The following is a 24164-nucleotide window of genomic DNA, read 5'->3' as shown; positions in this document are numbered from 1 at the left end:
ATAAAATTAAAGAATATGGAAAGGGTTGCCTGCCCCCAATCAACATTTTAGATGCTTGGCTTTCAGATACCTGGCTGGTTCCAATGGTGGGCAGGCAGGTGGCCAGGACTCCTTATGCTGCTCCAAGTTGTCAATGATACTGTGCCTCAATTGAGTGGGAGTATTCAGACCTGCAGGGTGGGAGCCCCATAACATGAAATCACAGAGATGAACAAACAGGGAGCAAATCAGACTGAAACTAGCACTATGTAAAAACAAATATATATATATCAAATATCATACAAATATATATAAATATACCATTAATGGAAAAAAACAGTGACATAAATAGCATAACGAACAAGGATTGACAAAGCCAATAGGTTTCAACTGTGCAAGAGCTACTTGCCTTGCAAGTGTCTTTTAGACAAGTTGTACAGCAGCGTGTCTGCTCTCCAGCCTGGCAAAAAAGTTAGTGGTGTGACATAGAGGAGAGTGGCACAGAGGGGAGTGACGTACAATCGCATAGCGATGTAGAGGTGAATAGAGTAGAGTGACATACAGTGGAGTGGCATAGAGTTGTGTACAAATGTGTAGAGGGTGTGGAGTGGCGTAGAGTGACAGAGGGGAGTGGCGAAAGGTAGAAAGGAATGGCATAGAGTTGTGCAGAGTAGGGGAGAGAAGTGTCGGAGAGTAGCGATGTAGAGTGGTTTAGACTGGCGTGGAGTGGCATAGAATAGAGCGGAGTAGAGTAAAGTGGCGTGACCTGACATAGAGTGGCGTGCACAGTGTAAAGTAGAGTGGCATTGAGTGGCTTAGAATTGAGAGGACTAGAGTGGCATAGAGTGGAGTGGAGTAGAGTGAAATGGCATAGAGGAGAGTCACGTAGAGTAGACTGGAGTAGCGCAGAGTACAATGGCTTAGAGTAGACTGACATACAATGGAGTTCTGTAGAGTGGAGTTCTGTAGAGTAGAGTGGAATTGTGTGAAGAGGGGTACCGTAGAGTGGTGTGGAGTGGAGCAGCAGTGAGCAGAGTTGTGTGGAGTGGGGTGACTTGTAATAGAGAGATGTGGAGAGTAGTAGAGTAGTGTGGAGTGGCATGGAGTGGAGTGTTGTGGAGTGGCGTAAAGTAGAGTTATATAGAGTGGAATAGAACAGGGTGGATTAACAGAGTGGAGTGCATTGACAGAGTGGAATGACAGAGTGGAATGACAGAGTGGGCATGGTGTGGAGTGGCATAGAGTAGTAAAGTTGTAAGTAACTTAAGCAAGGAAACTAACTTAAAATGAACACAAAAGTATGAGGCATAAAGGGAATGAATGGCTAAAAATCAATGAAAATAGGCGTGTCGCGGCAAGCCTCATGAAGGTGTAAATTTGTTGTTACTGTGACATTTATATATTGTAATGGCTTAATTCAACTCACGTAAAATATAGTTTTTTTTATTTTAGTTGTACAAGTAAGCCAAAAGAGGCATACATAAACAATGTCCAAAAATGAGTTTGAAAACAGAAAGAATAGCGAAACAAGAACTGGAAACAGATGATGTTTTCTGAAAAATGTATCTGTATCACAGTGGACAGACACTAATAAAGTTGAATCAATCTGTGCTTCGTCCATGCTCCACAGAAAGAAAAGAAAGTAACGCCAGTCATGTGCTGGCGAATTAGGAGGCAGCAAAGAAGAGTGACAATGAAGGAAACAAATCGTAAGCCCTAGCTGTGCTCCAAGCTTTTTATTGTAAACAATACCCCCCACAAGCAACAGCGCATGCCCACAGGCGAGACCTAAAAATAAATTTAGACTCTTCACTTTGAGCAATAGCAAAGGAAACATTACATCACTGTAATAAAGTTTTTCATTCTTACTGATTTTAGAATATACAGGTCAAGGTTCAAATAAGTCATACGTTTAAATTTATGGTTAGGGCTGCGCGGTCAAGGCCTGGAAGATTGAGTGTGTTTTTTCATATGCTCAGAGTGTCAGGAGAGCAAACCTCCAAGTTCTGCCAAACATTGTGTAACTATCTACTCAAGCAGTGGCAGCGCAACTTAGTAGCAACATGGAGCAAGTTCTCCCAGCAAATTACACTGATGCCGTTGGCTCCACCCCACAAATCAAGACTGTCAGGTAAATACAGCTGGTTTGTTTGAAACTGCAAGCAAGGTACTGTAGACCAGTCGAACAAGAGGGGAATGACCCACAAGCAGCGTCATCCAAACCTGCAGCCGGTACATTGCGCTGGAAAGCAGATGCAGCAATGAAAGTTCTCGACTCTGGGGAGGAAGTCAGAGGCCTGTGAGAGAGATTCCATGACGACCAGGGGTAAGCTAAGAAATCCAAAGGTATGAGGGCCGGGGGAGGGCAACACGGAAACAGACTGAGTCCAAAGGCTAAGGATGACAGTGGCGCAGATAGAAAAGACAACAGGTACTACAGACACCACAAATAGAAAGTGAAGTGAGTTGCACAGCTCCATGCCCTTCCCCAGCTCCTAGTTCAATACAACAAACCACACAAGGTGTAAATCCTGAGAACATGCTGGAGATGGCCAGGTTACAAAGAACAACATTGGCGCATGGAGAACATCCCTGCAATGGAGACAGATGTTCCCAAAGCCAATGTCGATAGGCCAAATTGACATCGTGACTTTGTAGACTAAATCCTGGAAAAAAATACGAAAGTGGAAATGGTTTAAACACAGGGAACCACACCATTGACCAAAGATCATTTAAAAGATATACTGAAGGACTTGAGAATCGAAAGAAGACCTCACACAGAAATTGGTGTTAGTTAGGCAAAGCCTGGAGGATACTCCTACCAATTTAAAAGTGGGTGTAGAATAACTTGGTCAAAGAGTTAAAACGTTTGAAGAAAAGACATCAAATAGGAGGCGGGATGGAGAAATGCTATTGGGCGAGATCAGTGGATTGGTAGAACAGATTTCCATTCTAGCCGAAAATTGCAAATACATAGAAAAAAGAACATAACGAGACAACATAAGATTGGCAAATGAAAAGAAAAGGAGTGGAAGAGTTCAACATTTTAAGATTTCTGAATTTTATTGGCTCAAGTTCATGTCTTAAAGAAGTAGAGGAACTAGGCCGGGAGTGGGAGTAATGGGGAGAAAAACCAGTAAAACCAGACAAAAAAATAGAGATATGTCAAACAAACTATTATTATTATCCAGAAAGAAGAATTACGAACGAAGCAATGTGACAAAGCACAGTGATATTTAACAGACAGCATAATGCTTCTACTAGAGATCACCAAGCCTACCCCCACTAGAAAAAAGATTTCCACCCGCTAATTGATGCCCTAAATAAGAAAGGAATGAATAAAATACAGATGGACTTTCCACATTGACGTTCCACACCAACTAGACGATACCAGATATCACATCACTGTGATCTACAAGGAGTCTGAAGCGAAATGGATGGAACCCACAGAAGCACCCAGAACAAGTAGGAATCTTAATCCGGAAGTAAACTGCAAAAGAGAAGCCCCAGAATGGCAGACAAAATTCAGAGAATGACGACCGAAGAGAAACTGGCCAAACCGTGACTTTTTCTGGTAAAAAGGATTCAGAGCTATCTGTCGCATATCGCAGTAGGCTAACAAGATCTCCATCAAGTACAGACGTTAAAACACTTAATTAGTTGCAATGTTGGTATGAAAATGTTAATATTTTAAGACACTTTCCTTCATTAGGAAACTTAGCTACACCTTCTAAAAAAGACCTACGAGAGAAGTACCTGGGACATACATTTTTGTGGCATAATAGGCTGGAGTTATAGCTTGAAGGTAACACCAATCCAGAGTTAATTTACACATTTGAGAAATGTTCAGTTGTTACCAGTGTGGGAAAGGGTTGGCGACTTTTCCAGATGGGGCCAGGGCTCTTGCTCCCCTGAAAAGTCCAGATTACGGTATCCGGGTATATGTAAATAAAGTCACCAAACACAACACTTAAGGTATTATCATTTAACATTAAAGGTCAAAATGCCCCAGTTAAAAAAGTAAGAGTGTTAGCACTATTAGAACAGAAGTGGTCATGCTACAAGAAACCCATCTGAAATCAGGAGAGGGGAGAGAACCAATAGCAAAAAATACCCAAAGTAGATTCAAGCCAGTGCACCTACAAAAACAGGACCGGAGCAATTATGTTTAGGCACGGTGTAGGTATTCTTAGGCATTACCATATTAGAGACGTAATCGGACAAACATAGTAGTATGTATTTGTAAAAGGTAAGACAAGAGATGTAATGATCACTATTGGGACAATATATGCCCCTAACCAAAACCACAATTACTTTATAAAGAAAGCCCTCAGCCAGCTTAGGGGATTCACTGAAGGTTCAAGCGTTCTTACAGGAGACTTCAATGAGGTGATGGACAGCACACTGGACAATATAGCCTATTTAAGGGTCTATCTCGCAAACTAACACAAAAGAAGCTGTAAGCTGGACCTAGTTGATATACAGAAGGAACTGCACTCCACAGAACATGATTACACAAACTACTACAAATACACAGGCAGATCATCCTCTAGGATAGACGGGATCTATACGTCCGGGAACCTCAAGAACCAGGTAGTACACACAAACATCGTTATTATCATGATATCAGACCATGCAGATATCCCTCACATTAAAAGATTAGATTTACACTCCAAGAGAGAAGGGTTGGTAGATCCACACTGAGAGACACAGTAAATAGGGCTGAGATAAGAGATACTATAAATGAATATCTGCAATTTAACATAACCCCCGACACAAACAAGGCCATGCTGTGGGATGTCTCTCAAATAGTAATTCTGGAACTTGGTCAAGAAAGGGCTGGCCCGGCAACAGATTGCTCCCGTTCCACCACTGCAACAGCGATGGGTGCTGGCCCAAATAAACACAAGATTTTCTCAGTGACCCTCCACTTGCGACCATTGTGCAGCATGACACTCCTGCAGCTGAAGCATGTGTAGTCTCGCATGAGGAACTATGGCAATACAGGAGGCCATCAATCTAAGAAGATGCACAACCGTTCTGACTGTTATTTGATTATCTGGATGAAACAAAGGTGCATTAACATCTGGAAAGCTTAGATCCATGCTTGGCTGAGGTATGCTTTGCCGGTTACGAAGTTGGGAATTGCTCCCAGGTAGTGTTGTACCTGAAAGCACTGAAGATGAGACTTGAGTGTGTTGACAGTGTGCCCTAGATCGTGAAGGTCATCTTTGGTGATCTGGGTATGTGCTAAGCACTGTTGTTCTTTGCGTTCTTAATCAGCCAGTCATCCAAGTAAGGGAAAACGTGGATGACTAGTCCATATGCGCAGGACCCGTCTCAGTTGCTCCAATCAGTCAGTCGTGATGACGCAGGTATAACTGGCAGCCGCTCAGCACCTGCAGCGACTGAGACGGGTCCTGTGCATATGGACTAGTACACATGCATGGGTTTTAAATGGGGTTGCAGGTATGCCGATGAAGGGCAACCACCCAGTATAATTAACAAAAAAAATTGGTGTAGTGTGGACAACGGACCCTTACCCTGACTAAATTGCCGCAAGACTACACACGCAATGAAACATGTTGGTTTTAATTGAGCAGACACACAGCAAGGATTAAAGTAGATTAGCCAGTGGTTGTCTAGGTCGTTTTTAGACTAGGTGTACCGGGCTTTCCACACCAGATCCCGGTACTCCTCACAGGGTTTATACACACCACACTGAACACGTTTTTGTTCTCCTTTCTTCCTATCACTTATTTGATTTACAAGTCGGCAGTCGCTAATGATGAGAACCTGAGGATGCAGGTGAGTACCAGTCTGTAAACTACCATGGTGTTATTCCCGTGAGGCACTGCCAACTTTTTCTCACCTTTTTTCACTTTTACTCGCACTTACAGGTTTTTTCCACATCCTTGGGAAGGCTACACAGGCAGCGACAGCTCAAAACACTAGGTTTTAAGATATTTTAGTGATTGAGGCAACCTATGGCAGATGGGAGAGATTGATTCACTGTCGCACAACACAAAAGTGTGTGAGTGTAAAAATATATGGTGGACGCCCATAGCAGTTCATACAGTTAATGTGGTGTACTGGAAGCCTGATACTGGACTTCTGCGATCGATGCCCGACCCTCTCGAGGGCTGTGCTCTGCCTGAATTACATGATGGGGAGGTGGTAGAGGGCTGGAGGTTATACCAGCAGTCGATGACATCTGTGGTTGGACCTCCTGAGGTTCCTTTGCCTCAGACTCCAAATCGGAATTCGGCTCCGGGCTGAAGAGTAGGACCTGCTTGCCTGACAGCCAGGGCTCGGATTCCTCCCTGTGGGTGTGGTCTCCATTCCTCTGTGTCATGGTTAGTCAAGCAAGTCGTCAATCACTTGAGTACTGCAAAGTCTTTTTGGCGCGGAAGGCGAGACAGACAGAACTGGTGGCCTTGTCATGCTCTGGAGACAGGAAAAAGTTGCAGAATGGATAGAGGTCTGTCCAGAGGTACTTCCAAGTGGCACTGTGGACAGTATTAGCAGCAGTCCTTTCCATCACAATGTCTGCATTCTGGGTGAAGGAAGATGAAGGAATGGCCCTAGAGGTGTGTCAAGTCAAACCCACTCATTGTGCTAGACGCAGGTCTCCATAGCACTGAAAGTACGGCAGACAACAATTGTTTTTGCCAACACGAATGGAAAGTCCTAAAGCGTCCAACGACAAACACAGCGAGGCGTCGGCTCAGAGCTCAGTAAAAATATGTCCGAACCTGATGACAGAAAAAATAGCAATGGGGCCAATGCCCAAGTGCATTACCAGTAGTAGTAGGAGGCACTATACCTCATGCCTCAAAATACTTAAAAAAAAAAACAAGTTGCACACATCCGAGCCCAACACTAGATAGCAGGAGTATGCAGAGCATGTGTATTTACAGCTACACATGCCATGAACAATGTATTTTCCAAACAAGTTCTTCATAATTCCTTCTTTTCAGGTGTATTCCTTTATTTTTTAATTCTCCATTAGCACTTCGATTCCCAGAAGTCAAATCAGTCACACAAGAGAAGCAGCACCAACACTCACCAACTTCTAAACCAAACACTAACAGTTGGCCAGCAACAGCACGGGGGAAAAGACAATGGAGTCAAACAAAGCGAGAGAAAAAAAACAAGTGCAGAGAACCTGAGTAATGCTACACAGAACATGACACACAGATGCCTCAATCAGACCCCTTACCAAATCACTGCTAGACCAGATACAGAGCCAAGAAGGATGCAGATCCGAAGTCCAGAGAAAAATAGGTCACCCTTTACGTTAGACGTAAAATAAAGAATCAAACTCAAAATAAAGAACCGTACCCTCTGAAACAGATTTACCAACAACAAACCTTTTCATATCCAGAACCACTTCCTTTTGTAATTCAGGGGCCAGGTTAGAAATAGAACCAGACAAACTGTATTTAAGCCAGTGACCACTGCCTGGACTCCAAAATATGCAGTGCACAAACAGGCCTTGGTCTATAGCCATATCCTGGGGGGATGAAAAGACACTACAAACTGGAGATAGAACCAGTTTGAGCGAGGACTTGAGAACAAGACCTTAATGTCTGATTCAGGATCACCATAAAGTGAACCAGGTCAAATTCTGAGTAAGTATCTGCGCATAAGCAGAAAAGGGTCTATAACCTGAATCTCATCCCTTCTAACTAAATCCACAAGCAGAGATCAGAGCCATAGCCATAATCCTCAACAAAGCCTGATCTAGAAATGTAACCCCTGCCCTTATTTGAGACTGGTAACCAGACCACATCCAGAGCAAGCAGCCTTCAGCTGATCAAACAAAACATCTTGACTAAATCCAGATCAATGCGCAGTTTTAAAGCCAGAAGCTAGAACCAGACCAGTCACCAAACCAAAACCTGGAAAAGTAACAAGGTGCAAGTTAAATCTAAACAAGACACAGAACAACATCCAAACAACCAACCACAGAAGATTCCCAACCATTCAAATTGACTCTGTCCTCCCTATGAAATCTTGCACAAGAAGCCAAATTAGACCTAAAGTCAATCACCGGAACTCTATTCAGAACAAGCATGTGAAACAGAACAGATACCTTTGTCAGAACCAATTTCTTGGTAAAAACCTGAACTAGGGACAGATATTGAACCGGACAAACCACAAAGCAGGACACCGCAGAAGCTAGGTACAGGATAGGCATCCAGATCTGGAACCAGCACTTACACATGCAGCAATACAGCAGTCAGTGAGGCTGAGCATACGTACGCAATGGATGAGTTACTCCAGGTAGAGGAAGGAAGAAGGGTGGCAGGGGGTGGGAGAGCTCCTATAAGGAGCAAGGGCCCTCAAACACCCCAAGAGGTGTCATCCTTCATCATAGGGCAGCTGCTGGGTGAGCCTGCGCCGCAATGCCCAACGGGCCCCGCAGGGGGTGCTCTTTGCCGGAGGTCATTAGTGTTGTTTGCCAAAGAACCCTGGGTGAAGGGGTGTGGGGTGTGGGGCGTGTTTGAAATGAGTAGAGTGGAAGTGAGAGTGTCTAAAAATAGCTAAAAGAGTCATCAAGTGCTTTGTCAAGAATTACTTCTGGTTCAGACCTGGCCAAGATAAGTATTTCCTGAACACGCACAGAATTAGGTCTATGTTCTATTGTTCACATTTTTGCTGCAAACAATACATTGTAAACATTTTGGACACTGACCCTTTATACGCTTCCCACTGGCAACATCTTTAGAGAAGGCTTTGAAAAACTGTGGAAAAAAGAAAAAAAAGTTTACACCCATCGTAGTATTTCTTGTGACACACAAAGTTATGCTAGGCAAAATACAGTTCTGTGATTGGACCGTCTTCTAGTCTGTCAGAAGTAGGTGGTTTTGAATGGTTAAAGACTGCAGGCTATGAGGGGCACTAACTTTTTTAAAATCTCAAACCTTACTTAATCATCAGGTCAGGCACTACCTCAATAGGCATGCAACCCACAGTCTACAAGAAAACACTTGAAAATTGCAGTAATGCTTTGGAAGGTCCATAAAGCACTAACTTACCCATAATTCTCGTTGATTTCCTTGGTCTCCCATGGATACTGGAATTTCAAAGTTTGCTATTGTAAAATTTCAGTTGTGCCTAGGTCAGGCAGGTGTAGGCTATTGGACATAACAACTACCTGTTTGTTGTATTTCTGAAAGACACCCAGACCATGTGAGGCTTTTGTTTAAGAATCAATGTTGGACGGTTCATGTGAATAGTGCCATAGTTGGTGCACTCCTTCCTATCGTCTACAACTACCTTTCCCTTTCCTACCTACGTTGTTGACTCACAGCATAATCACTGAGTCTAAACTCTGTCAAATAAGCACATGGGCAGCTGATGCATTCTGACAGACTGACCATATGCAGCACATTTGATATATCAACACCGGGTGCCTTAGTTATGATGTGTTTGCAGCACAACAGTAAACATCTCATTCTCAGTGCCTACAAGGATGACTAAACGACCCCTTCTTCCAAGCAAGAGATAAAGCTGGACATTCTTTGGGTTTGGGGTGAAATTATATGCAATGGCTTCTTGTAAAATATGGTGGGGAGGGGAGATGGAGGAGTCCTGTACCAGTCCTACCCAGGACTTGGAATGTACAGTGGTACATTAGGGCACAACTGGGGATAATGTCACCGCTAGACTTAAGAGATGCCAGTTTGAGACATTATGTGATTAGCAACTGCAGTGGAGCTATCCAAGATCATTTTGAGCATTCCTTCTATCCCTTTGTTGTATTACATGACCCAAGCGTGACGGGTGTGCCCACTGCCCAGACATGGGTCCCATGCTTGCTATGATGTAAGATGCAAGCTATACTTCAATGATAAAGCCTGAGTAGGTCGATCGTGAGTTGCCAGTGTTCTAGTCAAGAGGGGACCTGGCAGTTCAGACTGAACTGTTCCCACTGGAGTAGGACCAATGCTCTTTTGCATATGGCTAGTCTCTGTCTAGAGCAGCACAAAGGGTAAGAAAAGCAAAGGACTGGAATGTGGCCGTAGGCCATCATTATTATTATTATTATTTGAAAGTTTTATATAGCGCGAACAGAATCTTTGCAGATATCAGAGCGCTTTACACGGCTGGGAATGCCAGCAAGAGAGTGGGGTTACACATAAGTAGTACAGCACATCAATAATACAAATATAACAGTTGAATGTGTGCATAGCTAGTCAGTAGCATCAATAATACAGGTGAGATACATAGTCATATAGTTCGAGCAGCGATTTAAATGTGTGCGTAGATAGTTAGTAGCAAAAATAATTCAGGTGAATACATAGTCATAGAATTCGAACAAAGTAATACAGGTCGGAGTAGGGTCTTTCCAAATCCACGCTAATAGGTCAGGTGTATTTGGCCATAAAAATAGCTTTTACTTCTTTCTTAAAAAGTGTGAAGGAGGGGATGAGCCTCGTTTCAGGAGGGAGTGAGTTCCAGATCCTGGGTGCCATTCCTGAGAAAGAGCGTTTATAGGTTTTTACCTTCCGGAATCTTCGGGGTTTTAGCAGAAGATTGTCTGTGCCTCTAGTGTTTCTAGAGCCGCCAGAGATTGACAGCTTCTGAGTGAGGTATCTGGGAGAGCTCAGGTGTAGAGCCTTGTGTGTCATGCAGGCGATTTTCAAATGTATTCTGGCTTCAAAAGGCAGCCAGTCCAGTGTTTTCAGATCAGGGGTGATGTGTGAGTGTTTTTTTGATCCAGTGATGAGTCTGGCTGCAGCGTTTAGAGAGGCTCTTAGGGGTGCAGTGCTGGTTAACGGGAGGCCGCAAAGGGCGGTGCTGCCGTATTCAATTCGAGGGATTACTAGAGCTTGTACTGCAGTTTGGAAGTCTTTGGCTGGTAGGAAGGGTTTAAGTTTCCTCAGTGTATTGATTTGGAAGTTCGCTCCCTTAGTAGCCTTGCTGATATGATGCTGCATGTTAAGGTTGGAGTCGAGGGTTATGCCTAAAGATTTCGCTGAGTCCACTATGATGGGTTGGACATTGAGTGCAGTTAACTGTTTGAGCCAGGTTTGCGTGATGGGGATCTTCGTGGGAGGTGTGATCAGCAGGAATTCTGTTTTCAGAGCATTGAGTTTGAGATGATTATCAGCAAGCCAAGATTGGGTGCTTCTGATCGTAGAGTTCAGTAGTAAAATGTCGTTGGGGGATTGTAATTTGAGATATAGTTGAGTGTCATCTGCATACATGTGAAAAAGTACATTGGATGCTTGGAGCAAGGTGGTGAAAGGTTCCATAACTAGGTTGAACAGTGTTGGTGATAGGGAAGATCCTTGTGGGACGCCTAACGACACAGGTATTGGAGAGGAGATCCGGTTGTTACTCTTGAATTTCTGCGACCTGTGTAAAAAGGAGGTGAACCACTTGAGAACAGTCCCAGAAAGACCCATTCTTGTGCTCAAAAGATCGAGTAACTTCTCATGTTTGACAGTGTCGAATGCCGAAGAGAGATCAAGCAGGATGAGGAGGCAGGTATCACCTTGATCTAGAATTTGAAGGGCGTCGTCAATTATGTGCGTCATCGCTGTTTCGGTGCTGTGTCCTGCTCGGAAGCCTGATTGATGCGGGTTGAGGAGATCAAACCGGTCGATATGTTTAGTCAGTTGTAGTTGAGCGCATTTTTCCAGTAATTTGGCGAGAGTGGGAATATTGGTAATGGGACGGTAGTTGTTTAGGTCGGATGGGTCGGCAGTAGTTTTCTTTAGCAAAGGTGTGACTTGTCCAACTTTGAGGGAGTCAGGGAAAGTTCCTTCTTGTAGCGAGCTGTTGATGATTTTAGTCTAGAGGGGAAGGAGCAGTGGGATGAAATCTTTGACAGCGTTAGCAGGGAGGGGATCCGAGAGGTGATTGGAAGGTTTCAAGGTGTTGAGCAGTTTGCCTATTTCTTCTTCGGAGTAGGTTTCAAAGGTTGACCATGCTGCATTGTTTTTAGGTTCGGTGGGTGTTATGCAGTTGAGAGTGCTGTGGAGTCTTGCGTCCGCGCGGAGTTCATTCTTTATGTTGTCAGTTTTTTGGGTAAAGAAAGTGGCGAAGTCTTCACATGAGGGTGCTTCGTGCAAGGTACTGAGAGGTTGGGGTTGTTCCTTGGCTTGTGTTCTGATTAACTCGAACAGTTTTCTAGGGCGATTTTTTGCTTGGTCAAGCTGGAGGCTGAAGAAGTTTGCTTTCGAGCGCTTTATTTTCCTGAAGTAGGCGTTTCTCTTTTTCTTCTTGGTTTTCAGGTGTAGTGCAGAGGGAGCTGTCCTCCAGGTGCGCTCTGCCAGTCTCATGGCTCGTCTATCTTCATTGAGACTCCCGTCGTACCATGGTTTGGAGATTTTAGCGGAGACTCTTTTTAGCTGCATGGGAGCAGCCTCATTAATTATTGAGGTCACTGCGCTCAGATAGTGGTCAGTCAGGGATTGGACATCTGTAACGCCAGTAGGGGGGAGTAGGAGGTCGCGACTGTTCTGGGGTAAGGATAATGGGTTGAGTCTTTTCAGGTCTCTTTTCCAGAGTTTAGGTCTGGTGGGTTGAACAGAGTTGAGTTTGACTTTTTCATTGATGTGAAATGTAACAATATGATGGTCTGACCAGTCACAGGGTTGAATAGCCTCCAGTTGGGTAGCGCCCTCTTTGGCGATGATCAGGTCGAGGATAGAGCCTTTCTCGTGGGTCGGGCTGTTGCATAATTGTGTGAGGTCCAGGGCGCTGAGGAAGCTTTTAAGACTATTTACCACCGCATCGTTAAGATCGTTCCAATGGAGGTTGAAGTCGCCCAAGTATATTTGGGTGAGCTGTCGTCCTGCGTTGATTGAAATCAGGTCCATCATTTGCTGGGCGAAGATGAGGTGGTCTCTGGGAGGGTGGTAAATGCTATGGAGAGAGCATATCGGTTTGCCATCACTGATGATATCGAGGCAGATGTATTCGTAGGAAGTTGGAGAGGGTAGGGACGGCACGGGGACTTTCAGAACAGAAAGGCTGTTCCTGTATATGCATGCGATTCCGCCACCTAACTTGCCAGACCTGTCAAGCCTAATGATGTGGTAGTTAGGGGGGACCAGAATGTCCATTATAGGTGTAGAGGATTCGGTTAACCAGGTTTCAGTCAGGAGGATTAGGTCAAGGTCCAATCTTAGGATGAGATCAGCGATGGCGGCGGAGTGTTTAGAAGCCGATCTGCAGTTTAGGAGAGTGCATTTGAGACGGGGTGTGTCTGGAGAGGAGGAGGGTGCTAGAGAGAGGGGGACTTTTCTAAGGTTATTTGGGACGGATATTCTGTTGTTAAGAGTGGAGGATCTACGGGGGTTTGAGTGTATTGTGGGGACGGGGAGGTGCGGAGCAGTTGTGAGGTTTAGGGGAGCTTGGTCGTAGGAGCGGAGGAGGGAGAGAGCGTCGAGGTCCGAGTGAGGGTTGCATGTGCGAAGGGGGCGGTTGTTGCGATTGTGGGCAGGGATCGCGGTCCAGTGAGTGCGGCGGTTGTGCTTGTTGTGATGGTGTAATAAGAATGGGTAAGGTAGCCTCCAAAGGAGTTCGTTGATTTGATTGAGTCTATTATTTAAATGTGGTATACAGGTGACTTAATCGTCCTGAGTGAAGTTAATTCCAAGTGATTGAGTGAACACATAAATACTTAAGACTAACTGTACATGACAATACTTAACGTTAAAACAATACAATTGAAACAATAACCAATGGACATGTGTATAGGCAGAAAATAGATTTTATCAAACTTCAATCATAAAGGGAAAATACAATACACAAAGAATATGTAACACAGGGATACAGGATGAATATCAGACAATAAATCAAAATCACTGTAAAGCCTGTAGCCTGTAGCTTTCGCTTTCTGTTTGCAGTTCTACTCTAGTTTGGCTTTATCCAAAGGAGAATTGTTTACATCTTTATTTTTTGGATAGGCGCTATACAGGCTTTACAGTGATTTTGATTTATTGTCTGATATTCATCCTGTATCCCTGTGTTACATATTCTTTGTGTATTGTATTTTCCCTTTATGATTGAAGTTTGATAAAATCTATTTTCTGCCTATACACATGTCCATTGGTTATTGTTTCAATTGTATTGTTTTAACGTTAAGTATTGTCATGTACAGTTAGTCTTAAGTATTTATGTGTTCACTCAATCACTTGGAATTAACTTCACTCAGGACGATTAAGTCACCTGTATACCACATTTAAATAATAGACTCAATCAAATCAACGAACTCCTTTGGAGGCTACCTTACCCATTCTTATTACGTTTTTACCCAAGCCCCCAAAGGTTTATTGGGTTGCTCACTCTATTTACTATAATGTTGTGATTGTGGGCATGGATCGCGGTCCGGTGCGAGGGACATGGCTTAGGAGCGTCGTCGGGACGGGAGGGGAGCAGGTTGAGAGGGGAGGTGGTGGTGAGTGAGGCGAGTCTAGGGGGTGTGGTGAGCAGCTCTTTGATGATGTGCATGTCTTCCTTGATGGTGTGAATTTCTTCGTTGAGTTGTAGGAGGAAGGACATAATCTTGTCTAGCGTGGGGTGAGTATTAGTGCTGGGGGTGGAAGTCATGGTTGGGTGGCTGACCTGGGACTTAGCGTGCGGGTGGGGGGGGAGGGTTAGTGTTCATGCAGGGCTCCGTGTTGTCGTCGTGCGGGTTGGTGTTAGGGAGAGAGGGTAAGGGGGCGATGGGAGTGGATGAAGTATGGAGGAGATTGGAGGCGTGGAGGCGGGGATTCATGGCAGGCGGAGAGAGCGGGGTGGAGGTGGAGTGTATGATGGTGGTGAGAGGGGAGCCTGAAGGGAAGTGAGGGCTGAGAGTGGGGGGGGAGTTGATGTTGGAGATGGTCCTGTCGTGGGGCGGGGGAGTTACGACAGTAGATGTGGTGTGCTCTGTATGGTTAGTTAGCGTGTGGAAGTGGGGGCTGAGAGAGGGGGGGACGGGGTGTGGGATTTGTCGCTATGTGTGTCGATCTGGTGCTGAACTAGGTTAGAGAGGTTGTGGGCGGGGTCTATGGTGTCAGGGGGGAGAGGATGGGCGGGAGTATTATGAGTGGGTGTCACCGGGGTGGGAGTGTGGGGACGGCTGATGTGTGATGGGAGGTTATTTATGTCTGTGATTGCGGAGTGTGGGGTGGTTGCAGCAGGTGGGTGAGTGACTGTTGTGTTGGGGGAGGGGGTGAGGTGTATGTCGTTCTGGTGCTGAGCTAGGTAAGAAGAGTTGTCGGTGGGGGCTGTGAGGTCTAGGGTGATAAAACTGGAGGGGATGTGAGTGGGGGTCCGATGGTTGGAAAGGTTCTCTTTGAAAGTTGGGAACAGGTTGTCTAGTAGTTCCAGGTTCCTGTCTGTGGATTGAATTAGGACAATCCCGTTATTGTAGATAGTAATAGTGGTTTTGCCTAGGAAGAGTTGGGAAGGTGTGATGGAGAGAGTTAAGCAGTGAGCGGATTTCCTGGTGGTGGAGACAGTGAGTAGTGTGAGGAACATTTTTCTGCATTGAGCTCTGCGAGAGGTGTGGAAGATGATGTCGATGTTAAGGGATCCATTGACTGGTGAGAAGTAGGTGTCGACAAAGGGGATTTCAGGGTGAGACCTCAGGAAGTTGTGTTTAAAGCGTTTAGCGGCTTTTTTGGTGAGTGCGGATGGGTAGTTGATTTTAAATGTGTGCTTGCCGATGGGCTCCATGCTGGGATGGCGGTATATGTGTAGGTGAGTGTGGCGGTAAGGTGGGTGTGGGAGGGTAGATGATAGTGCAACACTTGCGCAAAGAACACTGCAGACAGTAGGTTACATGGTACACAAGTGACCTTAGTGAGTGACAAAAATAGCTAACATATAGGGGTAGCAATCTGAGTAAAGCACTGTACCGACAGTAAACTACGTGGTACACAAATGCCACTAGTGAGTAACAAGATAGTCAAAATAATCAAGATAAAGAGGTAGCAACCTGTGCCAGCCAAAAATAAACAGTGTGAATGGGTGTAGATTACACAGTGTACACTAATGAATGAAGAAATATGAGGTAGCGGACGGTACAGCTTACAAAATGTAGCGAAATATACAAGCATATAAAAATATGAATGGTGTCAAACGGTGCATATCGAGCAATATTAATACTAGTTATGCAATTTGAGGTAGTTCTCGGTACATTGACAGTGAAGAAAAGTGAGAAATGTGCAAGTTTACAAAAAACGGAAATGTACACAATACAGTATATGAGTCAAAAAATCTGAATCAAAGAATCTAAGGTGACATTAGTTAGTAAATAACATAAATGGGGTAGCACTCTGAGCGTTATTATGTTCAGAATATAGGTATAATTATAATACTGCAATAATAGGTAGAGATTCATTCATATATGAGGTAGTAATCTGCATTACAAATGTTCAGCATATAGGTAGGATTATACTGCTGCAATAATAGGCAGACATTCTTTCCTGTATGAGGTAGCAATCAAAGGCAGTGCATTACAAAAGTTTAAAATACAGATAGGGGAATAGTAGTTTCATATATGAGGTAGCAATCTGCATTAAAACTGTTCAAAATATAGGTAGAATTATAATACTGCAATAATAAGCAGACATTCTTTCATGTATGAGGTAGCAATCGGAGTCAGTGCATTACAAAAGTTTAAAATACAGGTAGGGGAATAGTAGTTTCATATATGAGGTAGCAATCTGCATTTAACTGCATTAAAAATTAAGTCAGGCATTCCTTCAACCCGTTTGTTGTTTGTTCTCAAATGGGAACTATTTGATTTCTTCCTCTCCTGATATGCCCATATTGGCACATGCAAACAGACAGTTCGCTATTTTCTCCTCGTATCCTCATGGACAGCAGGAGCCCTCTCTAACCCATCTTGAGATGCTGGTGCAGAAAAGCTATTATCTTGACCCTTCGAAGTATGCCCCTTACACAAGAGTCCATTGCCAGAAGCATTACAGGAGTGAAGTCGAGACCGAAAGTATATACTTCCCTATATTTGCTTACCTTAATGATACAGTGATAGCGGCTACTGAGGAGCATTGAGATACAACCCCGTCCACTTCAACCCGTCACAATATTCTCATGTGGTAAAAACCTTAATCACTATCCCTTTTGGGGCTCATTATAGGATTCAGCCTCCTTCCCATCTTCTCATTATATTTTTATACACAACTACAATCATGCCTGTACACTGTTTGTTCATCAGTGATGCGCCCATTACTACTCCTTCCTGAGATCCTGTCATGTGTGAGGCCTCTACCCTCTCTTATGCTTTTAAACATTGTTGATTGACTTTAAGACCAGAGATGGCTACTGCTAAATTAAATCGGTGTGGCGATTATTCTGACCCACTACCAGCCACTGATAAAAGGCAGCAGTGCCATTAAACTCAACATAAAAGTTCCCAATCGTGGACCATTTTAAACAGTGTCTACATGGGCCACGAATGAGCCCCCCGGAGAAGAGACAGTGCGAGTTTCCCTCTTTGCCTGTCAGAGAGTCAAAATTAATTTAAAGAAAAACTTAAGTGTACTTACTCACTGCCTCAATGTTTCTCTTTGACTCAGCAGTCTGTAGCTCTCAGCGCAGGCTCTCAGAATCAACTCCCTTATCCAATCCAAACACTCTTCTCATGATGATAGTAATATTAATCAGCATGACAGAAGCACCAGGATTGGTTGGAGAGGGCTTGCTCAATGCGCATTTAGGCACTTGGGGGCTTTGCCTGCTCTCCACTAAGCTGTCCAACACAGCTCCGGTTGGAGAGTTTTAAAGTGCAGGTCAGGCTGGCTGTTGCAAGACCATTAGTAACAATAGGATTACCCAGTTAAGTACAGAACCTGGGGAGTACTACAGTAAACGAACAATGGTTCTGCTACTATCTCTCAAGGAAAAAGTTGATAATCAAATCAAGCCCCCTATAATGGGCTACCCATTCAATGTGACAAACTATATAAATTCCAAAAGTTGGTTATCAATTCCAAAGAAAGATTCTCCCAAAGATTGCTGATAGTAAAAAAAAAATGTATATTAAAGTTATAGTGTATACACACACATACAAAAATAATATATACAATATACAGGTGGTGACATATATAAATGACATCACATTACAAACATTTACAATATAAACATTACATAAATATACAAGTCACATCACATTACACACAAATAATAATGATAACATCTAACATTAACTTATTCATATCACGTCCTATTCCTAATTACTGATCATGTGTCAAAATATCACAGTTGAATTGTACAGTTGCCTATTTGACACTGGCTAAGACGTTTGATAAACACGTCGACGGAGTTCAATCTTAGTTTCAAAACTGCTACATGGAGCAGTTGGTACAAAACTAAGGCCCTTAGATAGGAATCATATTTCAGTAGCAGTAAGTTGAACCATGTACCCTTCCAAATATGCCCTTAACACAGGGATTGATACCCGTGAGAAGTGGAGTATGTGAAAGCAGTAACCCGATTATTAATCTCTCCAAACATCAACTTACTGAAATATCGGTCCTATCTAAGGGCCTTAGTTTTGTACCAACTGCTCCATGTAGCAGTTTTGAAACTAAGATTGAACTCCACCGATTCTTTAGAAAGGTACGCCTGATACACTTTTTTTTACAAGAACCCTAATCCTCCATATAAAAAGAGAATTCCGGCCACACCATTGAGGACCCCCTCGACATTCATTCCACCAACACACCAGATATCTCATAAGATTATAGCCTTTGAGCAGGTGGTACTTAGAGATGTCTTAAGGTTGTTTGAAACTCCTAAGTATAAAGCACAATATATGTCAAAAGAGTAAAGGACTAGCCTGTTGGCCTTAAAAAAAACGATGAGGTGGTGCTCAACCCAGCCGATAAAGGCGGTTCAATTGTGATTCAGAATAAGGATGACAGGTCTTTGAGATCTTGTCCCAACTTGATGTTGCGGAGAACTACCGAAGGATCCCGGGTGATCCAACAAAAATGATGACAAAACGTATTCACCAGCTAAATAAAAAAGGTCTAGATGTAGGTTATCTGAGTGACCATGAATTTGGATATCTGAACCAAAGGAAACCCCGTATCCCTACCATATACAATTTACCTAAAGTGTACCTGAATCAGGATAAACCACCTGGCTGGCCAATCGTGTCCGGGTGCGGTTCGATTCTTGAACCATTGTGCCGTTACACCGATATTTTCTTACAACCTTGGGTCTCTAAAACGAGGTCATTCATAAGAGTCATCATGGAGATGATCAACTGGGTAGAGGATTTTCCATTTCTTTGAAGCACATATCCGTTATTAACCATGGATGTGTCTTCTTTATATACCAGCATACCGCAGAGAGAAGCATTGGATGTAACTAGGAAGGTGTTGGATTGTAGAGAAAGACAACATTCTGTGCTAACTGACTTTATTACAGAGCTATTAGAAAAAGTGATGAATACAAATGTTTGCTTTTCGAAACAATTTTTTTACCATACTAAGGGAGTAGCTATGGGGGCAGAATTTGCCCCAGATATAGCTAATCTCCTCATGGATGAATATGAGCCAGATTCATTTATGGCATCGATAACCCTTTCACAGCCAATATTGTGCTGTGGAAGAGGTATATCGAGGTTGTCATCCTGGTCTAGAAAGGTGACTCTGCAACCGTTGAACAATTCTGTAACTGGCTCAATGAAAGATCTAGAGATATTAAATTCACGATGAAATACAATTCGGATCAAATTGATTTTTTAGATCTGACTATCAAACACAAGGAAAGAAAACTTTACACAACACTCTATAGAAAACCTCTAGAACGGAATACCCTGTTGGGATATGAAAGCCATCATCCATGCAATCTGAGAGACAATCTTCCCTACGGGCAGTTTCTCAGATTGCATAGGAATTGCTCCCACAGAACTGATTTTTGCCGGGAATCTGATGATCTGATTGTGAGACTTAGAGAACGAGGATATCCACGGGGTCTCCTTAGGAGATCGGGGAAAAGAGTGTGGTATTGCCACAGGGAGACACTTTTGGAGATCAATCCTAATAAAAGTATAAAGAATGAAAGGATTGTTTGTGTCTCAACTTTCAGCGACAGGAGTAATGATATCAAAAAGATCATCAAAAAGAACTGGTCTTTGATAACTGACAATTTGTGAACTAATTAACTTTTTGCCCTTAAAAGGGGCTGCAATACAAAAGATCAAGTTGTAAGTTTGTTTTTAAAGACCTCGACTCAACCTGATTTACAATCACAATTGATGCTACCTCCTTTACAGGGTCACTATAAGTGTAGTACGTGCAAGGCCTGTGAATTGGCAATTGAACAAAAAGAATTCATGTATCACCAGAAAAGGTATATTCTAAAACATTATACAAATTGTGACTCTACTGATGTTATATTTATTATCAAGTGCCCATGCGAGATGGTATATGTGGGTCAGACAAGGCAAAAAGTAAAGGTTCGTATACTACAACATTGCTCGAGGATTCGATGCAAAACGCAAGGGGACCCACTGGTTGAGCACTTTGGGGAAAATAATCATCCCTATGACAGTTTAAGATGGTGGCTCTTAGAGAAAATTTTACCCAATCTTAGAGGTTGCTCTATATCGTCAGTAATGAGCCTGCGAGAATGTAAATGGATATATTTTCTTGACTCAGCGCTTCTAGGTCTGAATGAACAAGTGGAAATCTCTAGGCAGATAACATTTTTGAATACCGGTTAAGTGCCTGTTTTCTTTAGACGTAGGTAAATCTGAATACTTCCATGAAGGAAAATTCAAGACTACAATGTTGTGGTGCTCATTTGGCCACACAAGTCATTACTATGCTGCGTTTGCTTTCTCAAAGGAGCACGAAGCCTGTTACCTGATGATTAAAATGTGTGCTGATCTGTACTTGGATTACTATGATGAAATTGTTTGGGGTACGGTTCGAAATATACTGGGGATCAAATCAATCGCACATATACTTTGTTACAATGTCTACCCTGTCGAAATCATGTGATATATTTAAGTTGGCAGAAAATCCAGTTGTGAATTTTAGACAATAGACCAAATGATATCCAGATTCACATTGTATCCATGCTCTTGTGTGGTCTTTACGAATATCAGAGTTGAATTAACAGCCCTCTTGCCATTTGTGACGAAGCACGTCCTTAGTATGGCCGTGTAAAGGGTTTCAGCCTGAGGAGAAAGCGTGGGTCCATGAAGGAATGCCAATGAATGTGGCATCTGTCTGCCCTCATTTTGGTTTTTAATTTTAGCATTAGTACTTGGAATTTAAGTGGTCCGAACGCACCTTACTGAGATGATTGTAAAAGATTGAAAATAGAAGCCAGCTGTGTGGTTTCTTTGTTTATCCCTCTGGCTAGTAGTTAAAGATTGTGCAAGATAAGATTTGAATAGAAGAAGAATACACTTGTTCGCCTCACACGCGATTAGGGTCATTTCGCATTATTTAATTTGTGCATTGGTTTCCATGACGGGCAAGTCGCACGTAGACGCTGCAAGGCGTTGCCTGCGTCCGTGGAAATAGAGATATGGACGACGTGTCACACGTATTAGGTCTGACCTGGTTTTTGTCTCAATAGGGTATATGTGATCTGGATCGGCTTTGAGAAATCTTGCTTCTGAAAGTGAGTTCAGTCTTAGCCAGGTTTTACAATATCTTAATACTTTTGGCAAGGGAGCAACTTATATATGGTTAAGTTTGTGGATGGGTTACCATGATGACTGGGAAGTATGGAGACGTCGTCTACGTCATCGGTGTCATGTATAAGTAATTATTAATGGAATTGGAGCGATTGACCCCGATAGACATATCTTTATTTCATTTGCAGACAGGATTTACACAAAACTTCCAATTTTGGTTCACGAAGTAGCTTTTACATGGTCATGGTCTCGGCTGAGCCATTTCTGTGTACGTGCTATCATGACGACCGGACGTACGGAGACGTTGCTCACGCCGTCTGCATCATGCGGAAGTAATGACTAATGGAGTCAGAGAAATAGACTCCAATGCACACACCTTCGGCGGCGTCCAAGACGGCGGTTGAACATCTGAAGGAGAAATCCACTGTCCTGGATTTGGATTTACATTGTGAGCACAGGATTTTAATTTATTGGAAGCACAAGGCGTGACGTTGCTTTTCGTTTTTTTATCAGCTCGTGGAGGTAGCATTTACGCGCCCGATCAGTCCAACTGGTGTTTCGGACTTTAACTGTGCTGGGGTTAGTACCACGCTTGCTTTGGGTAAACTGAGCCCGAAATAATGGTAAAGACACAGTTATGTGTACATACGCGCAACGTGGTAATGATGGTCTATCCTCCCTCATTTTGCTCTTCCCCTGTGCTGTAGAATTAAAGAAGCCAGACTGAGACTCTATTTTGGAGTAAGAATTTACCCAGGATGGTTCTATAGGAGTGTAAAGGGTGTGGATATACAGACATCCAAGGAGGTATGTCTGGGTTGTTAAATAATTTACTTTGGGTACAGAAGTCAGTTTATAATATGACTACGGCCATAGATTTAATGGATACTTTTTCATTCCTCCACAGACCGTTTTGCACAGAGTGATATTCACTGAGATTGATGAACCGATTGTGCCCTGGTTTTGTGATTTGGACCTTAGATAAAATACCAAAAAAAGGTGAGTTTAGCGCACTCCCCTTAGATCATGTATTCAGCTAAGGAGTATAAGATACCAGATTAACCAAGGGTACGGCGTTCATTCTTATTTATGATACTTAAGGTCAATGAAGTTGGAGTTCATTTATGAGAACCAGCATTTGATATATTGGTTATCCAAGACGCTACATCGATTTATAACGGTGAGCACTGAACCTGTAGTCCAATATAGAAGAGTGTTCTCCCAGAGAAATAGGAATCCTGATTCTAATATAGATGTGTTTTGATCACTTTGTAAAGGTTGCACACACTTTTGTTTAGTCCTGATGAAGACCCCAGATTGACATACCAAGTTTATGCGAGATAAGAAGGGGTCAAAACGTCGACGTGTTTATCAAACGTCTTAGCCAGTGTCAAATAGGCGATTGTAAAATTCAACTGTGATATTTTGACATGTGATCAGTAATTAGGAATAGGACGTGATATGAATAAGTTAATGTTATATGTTATCATTATTATTTGTGTATTGTAATGTGATGGGACTTGTATATTTGTGTAATGTTTATATTGTAAATGTTTGTAATGTGATGTGATTTATATATGTTACCACCTTATATGTTACCATCCGTATATTGTATATATATTTTTTGTATGTGTGTGTGTATACGCTATAACTTTAATACAAAAACATTTTTTACTATCAGAAATATTTGGGAGAATCTTTCTTTGGAATTGATAACCAACGTTTGGAATTTATATTGTATGTCACATTGAATGGGTAGCCCATTATAGGGGGCTTGATTTGATTATGAACGTTTTCCGTGAGAGATAGTGACAGAACCATTGTTCGTTTACGGCTGTTGCAAGACAGCTGATCAAAGTGGCATGCACACTTTAAACTGAAGTGCCCACCACCCCTCACTGCTGCTGCCAATCTGTAACAATCGCCCCACTCTCAGAGTCAGCTCAACTACCAGAAGAAAAAATAAAATGATAATAAATTCCTTTTATTTTTCATGTTTACTGCACTCGCAGCATGAGGTGGGGCAATGCTCCTCTGCCCTAATGGAGGAACCGCCGCTGAAAAGACAGTCTCGGAGAAATAATTCTAACTCCTTACAGCACACGCCAAAGGAAGCTGCCGGAGTATATATTCCATTCGACACTATATTCACAAATCACAACTATCATGTACTCATAAGCCCATGGACCCATGGCTGCAACACCATAAAAGTTGCAATACTTACCTGCCCTCTCTCAATGCCCACTACAAAACTTGCCAGCCCCATTTTTCACCCTGTTCTGAAATATCTTCAGCCCTGAATTCACTTAGCCATCTGCCTGTCCAAGACCAGCCATGCCTTTCCATCACCTCATTGGGGCTTACGCTAACCTTATCGGCTTTCTCATACTCCCTCCAATACAGCACCCTTTTGCCTCCTCTCGCTCTCTGCACCCCTCAACGCACACTACCCATTCTTCTCCCTGTGTTTGCTTTTTCTTATGTCCCTTCTAGGGACCCAACACAATCCAGTCCTTTATCAATTTACTCCCCAACCATGACCCTC

The 24164-nt window shown here is 43.0% G+C and overlaps 1 protein-coding gene across 1 annotated transcript in view; it reads right to left on the bottom strand.

Annotated features, from left to right (window-relative positions):
* Nucleotides 1-24164, bottom strand: part of QSOX1 (quiescin sulfhydryl oxidase 1) — a 357780-nt gene that overhangs the window by 121510 nt on the left and 212106 nt on the right. The window contains exons 3-4 of the mRNA XM_086955434.1: nucleotides 8681-8729; nucleotides 71-170 (exon numbers count right to left, since the gene is read on the bottom strand). Coding sequence (XP_086811560.1) covers nucleotides 71-170; nucleotides 8681-8729 — 149 coding nt within the window. The remainder of the gene's footprint in view (nucleotides 1-70; nucleotides 171-8680; nucleotides 8730-24164) is intronic.

The sequence above is a fragment of the Lissotriton vulgaris genome, chromosome 1_1 (genome assembly GCF_964263255.1).
Source record: "Lissotriton vulgaris chromosome 1_1, aLisVul1.2, whole genome shotgun sequence".
In the NCBI taxonomy this organism is placed as follows: Eukaryota; Metazoa; Chordata; class Amphibia; order Caudata; family Salamandridae; genus Lissotriton; species Lissotriton vulgaris.
The sequence above is the reverse complement of the archived record's forward strand: the minus strand, read 5'-3'. Positions and strand labels throughout refer to the sequence as shown.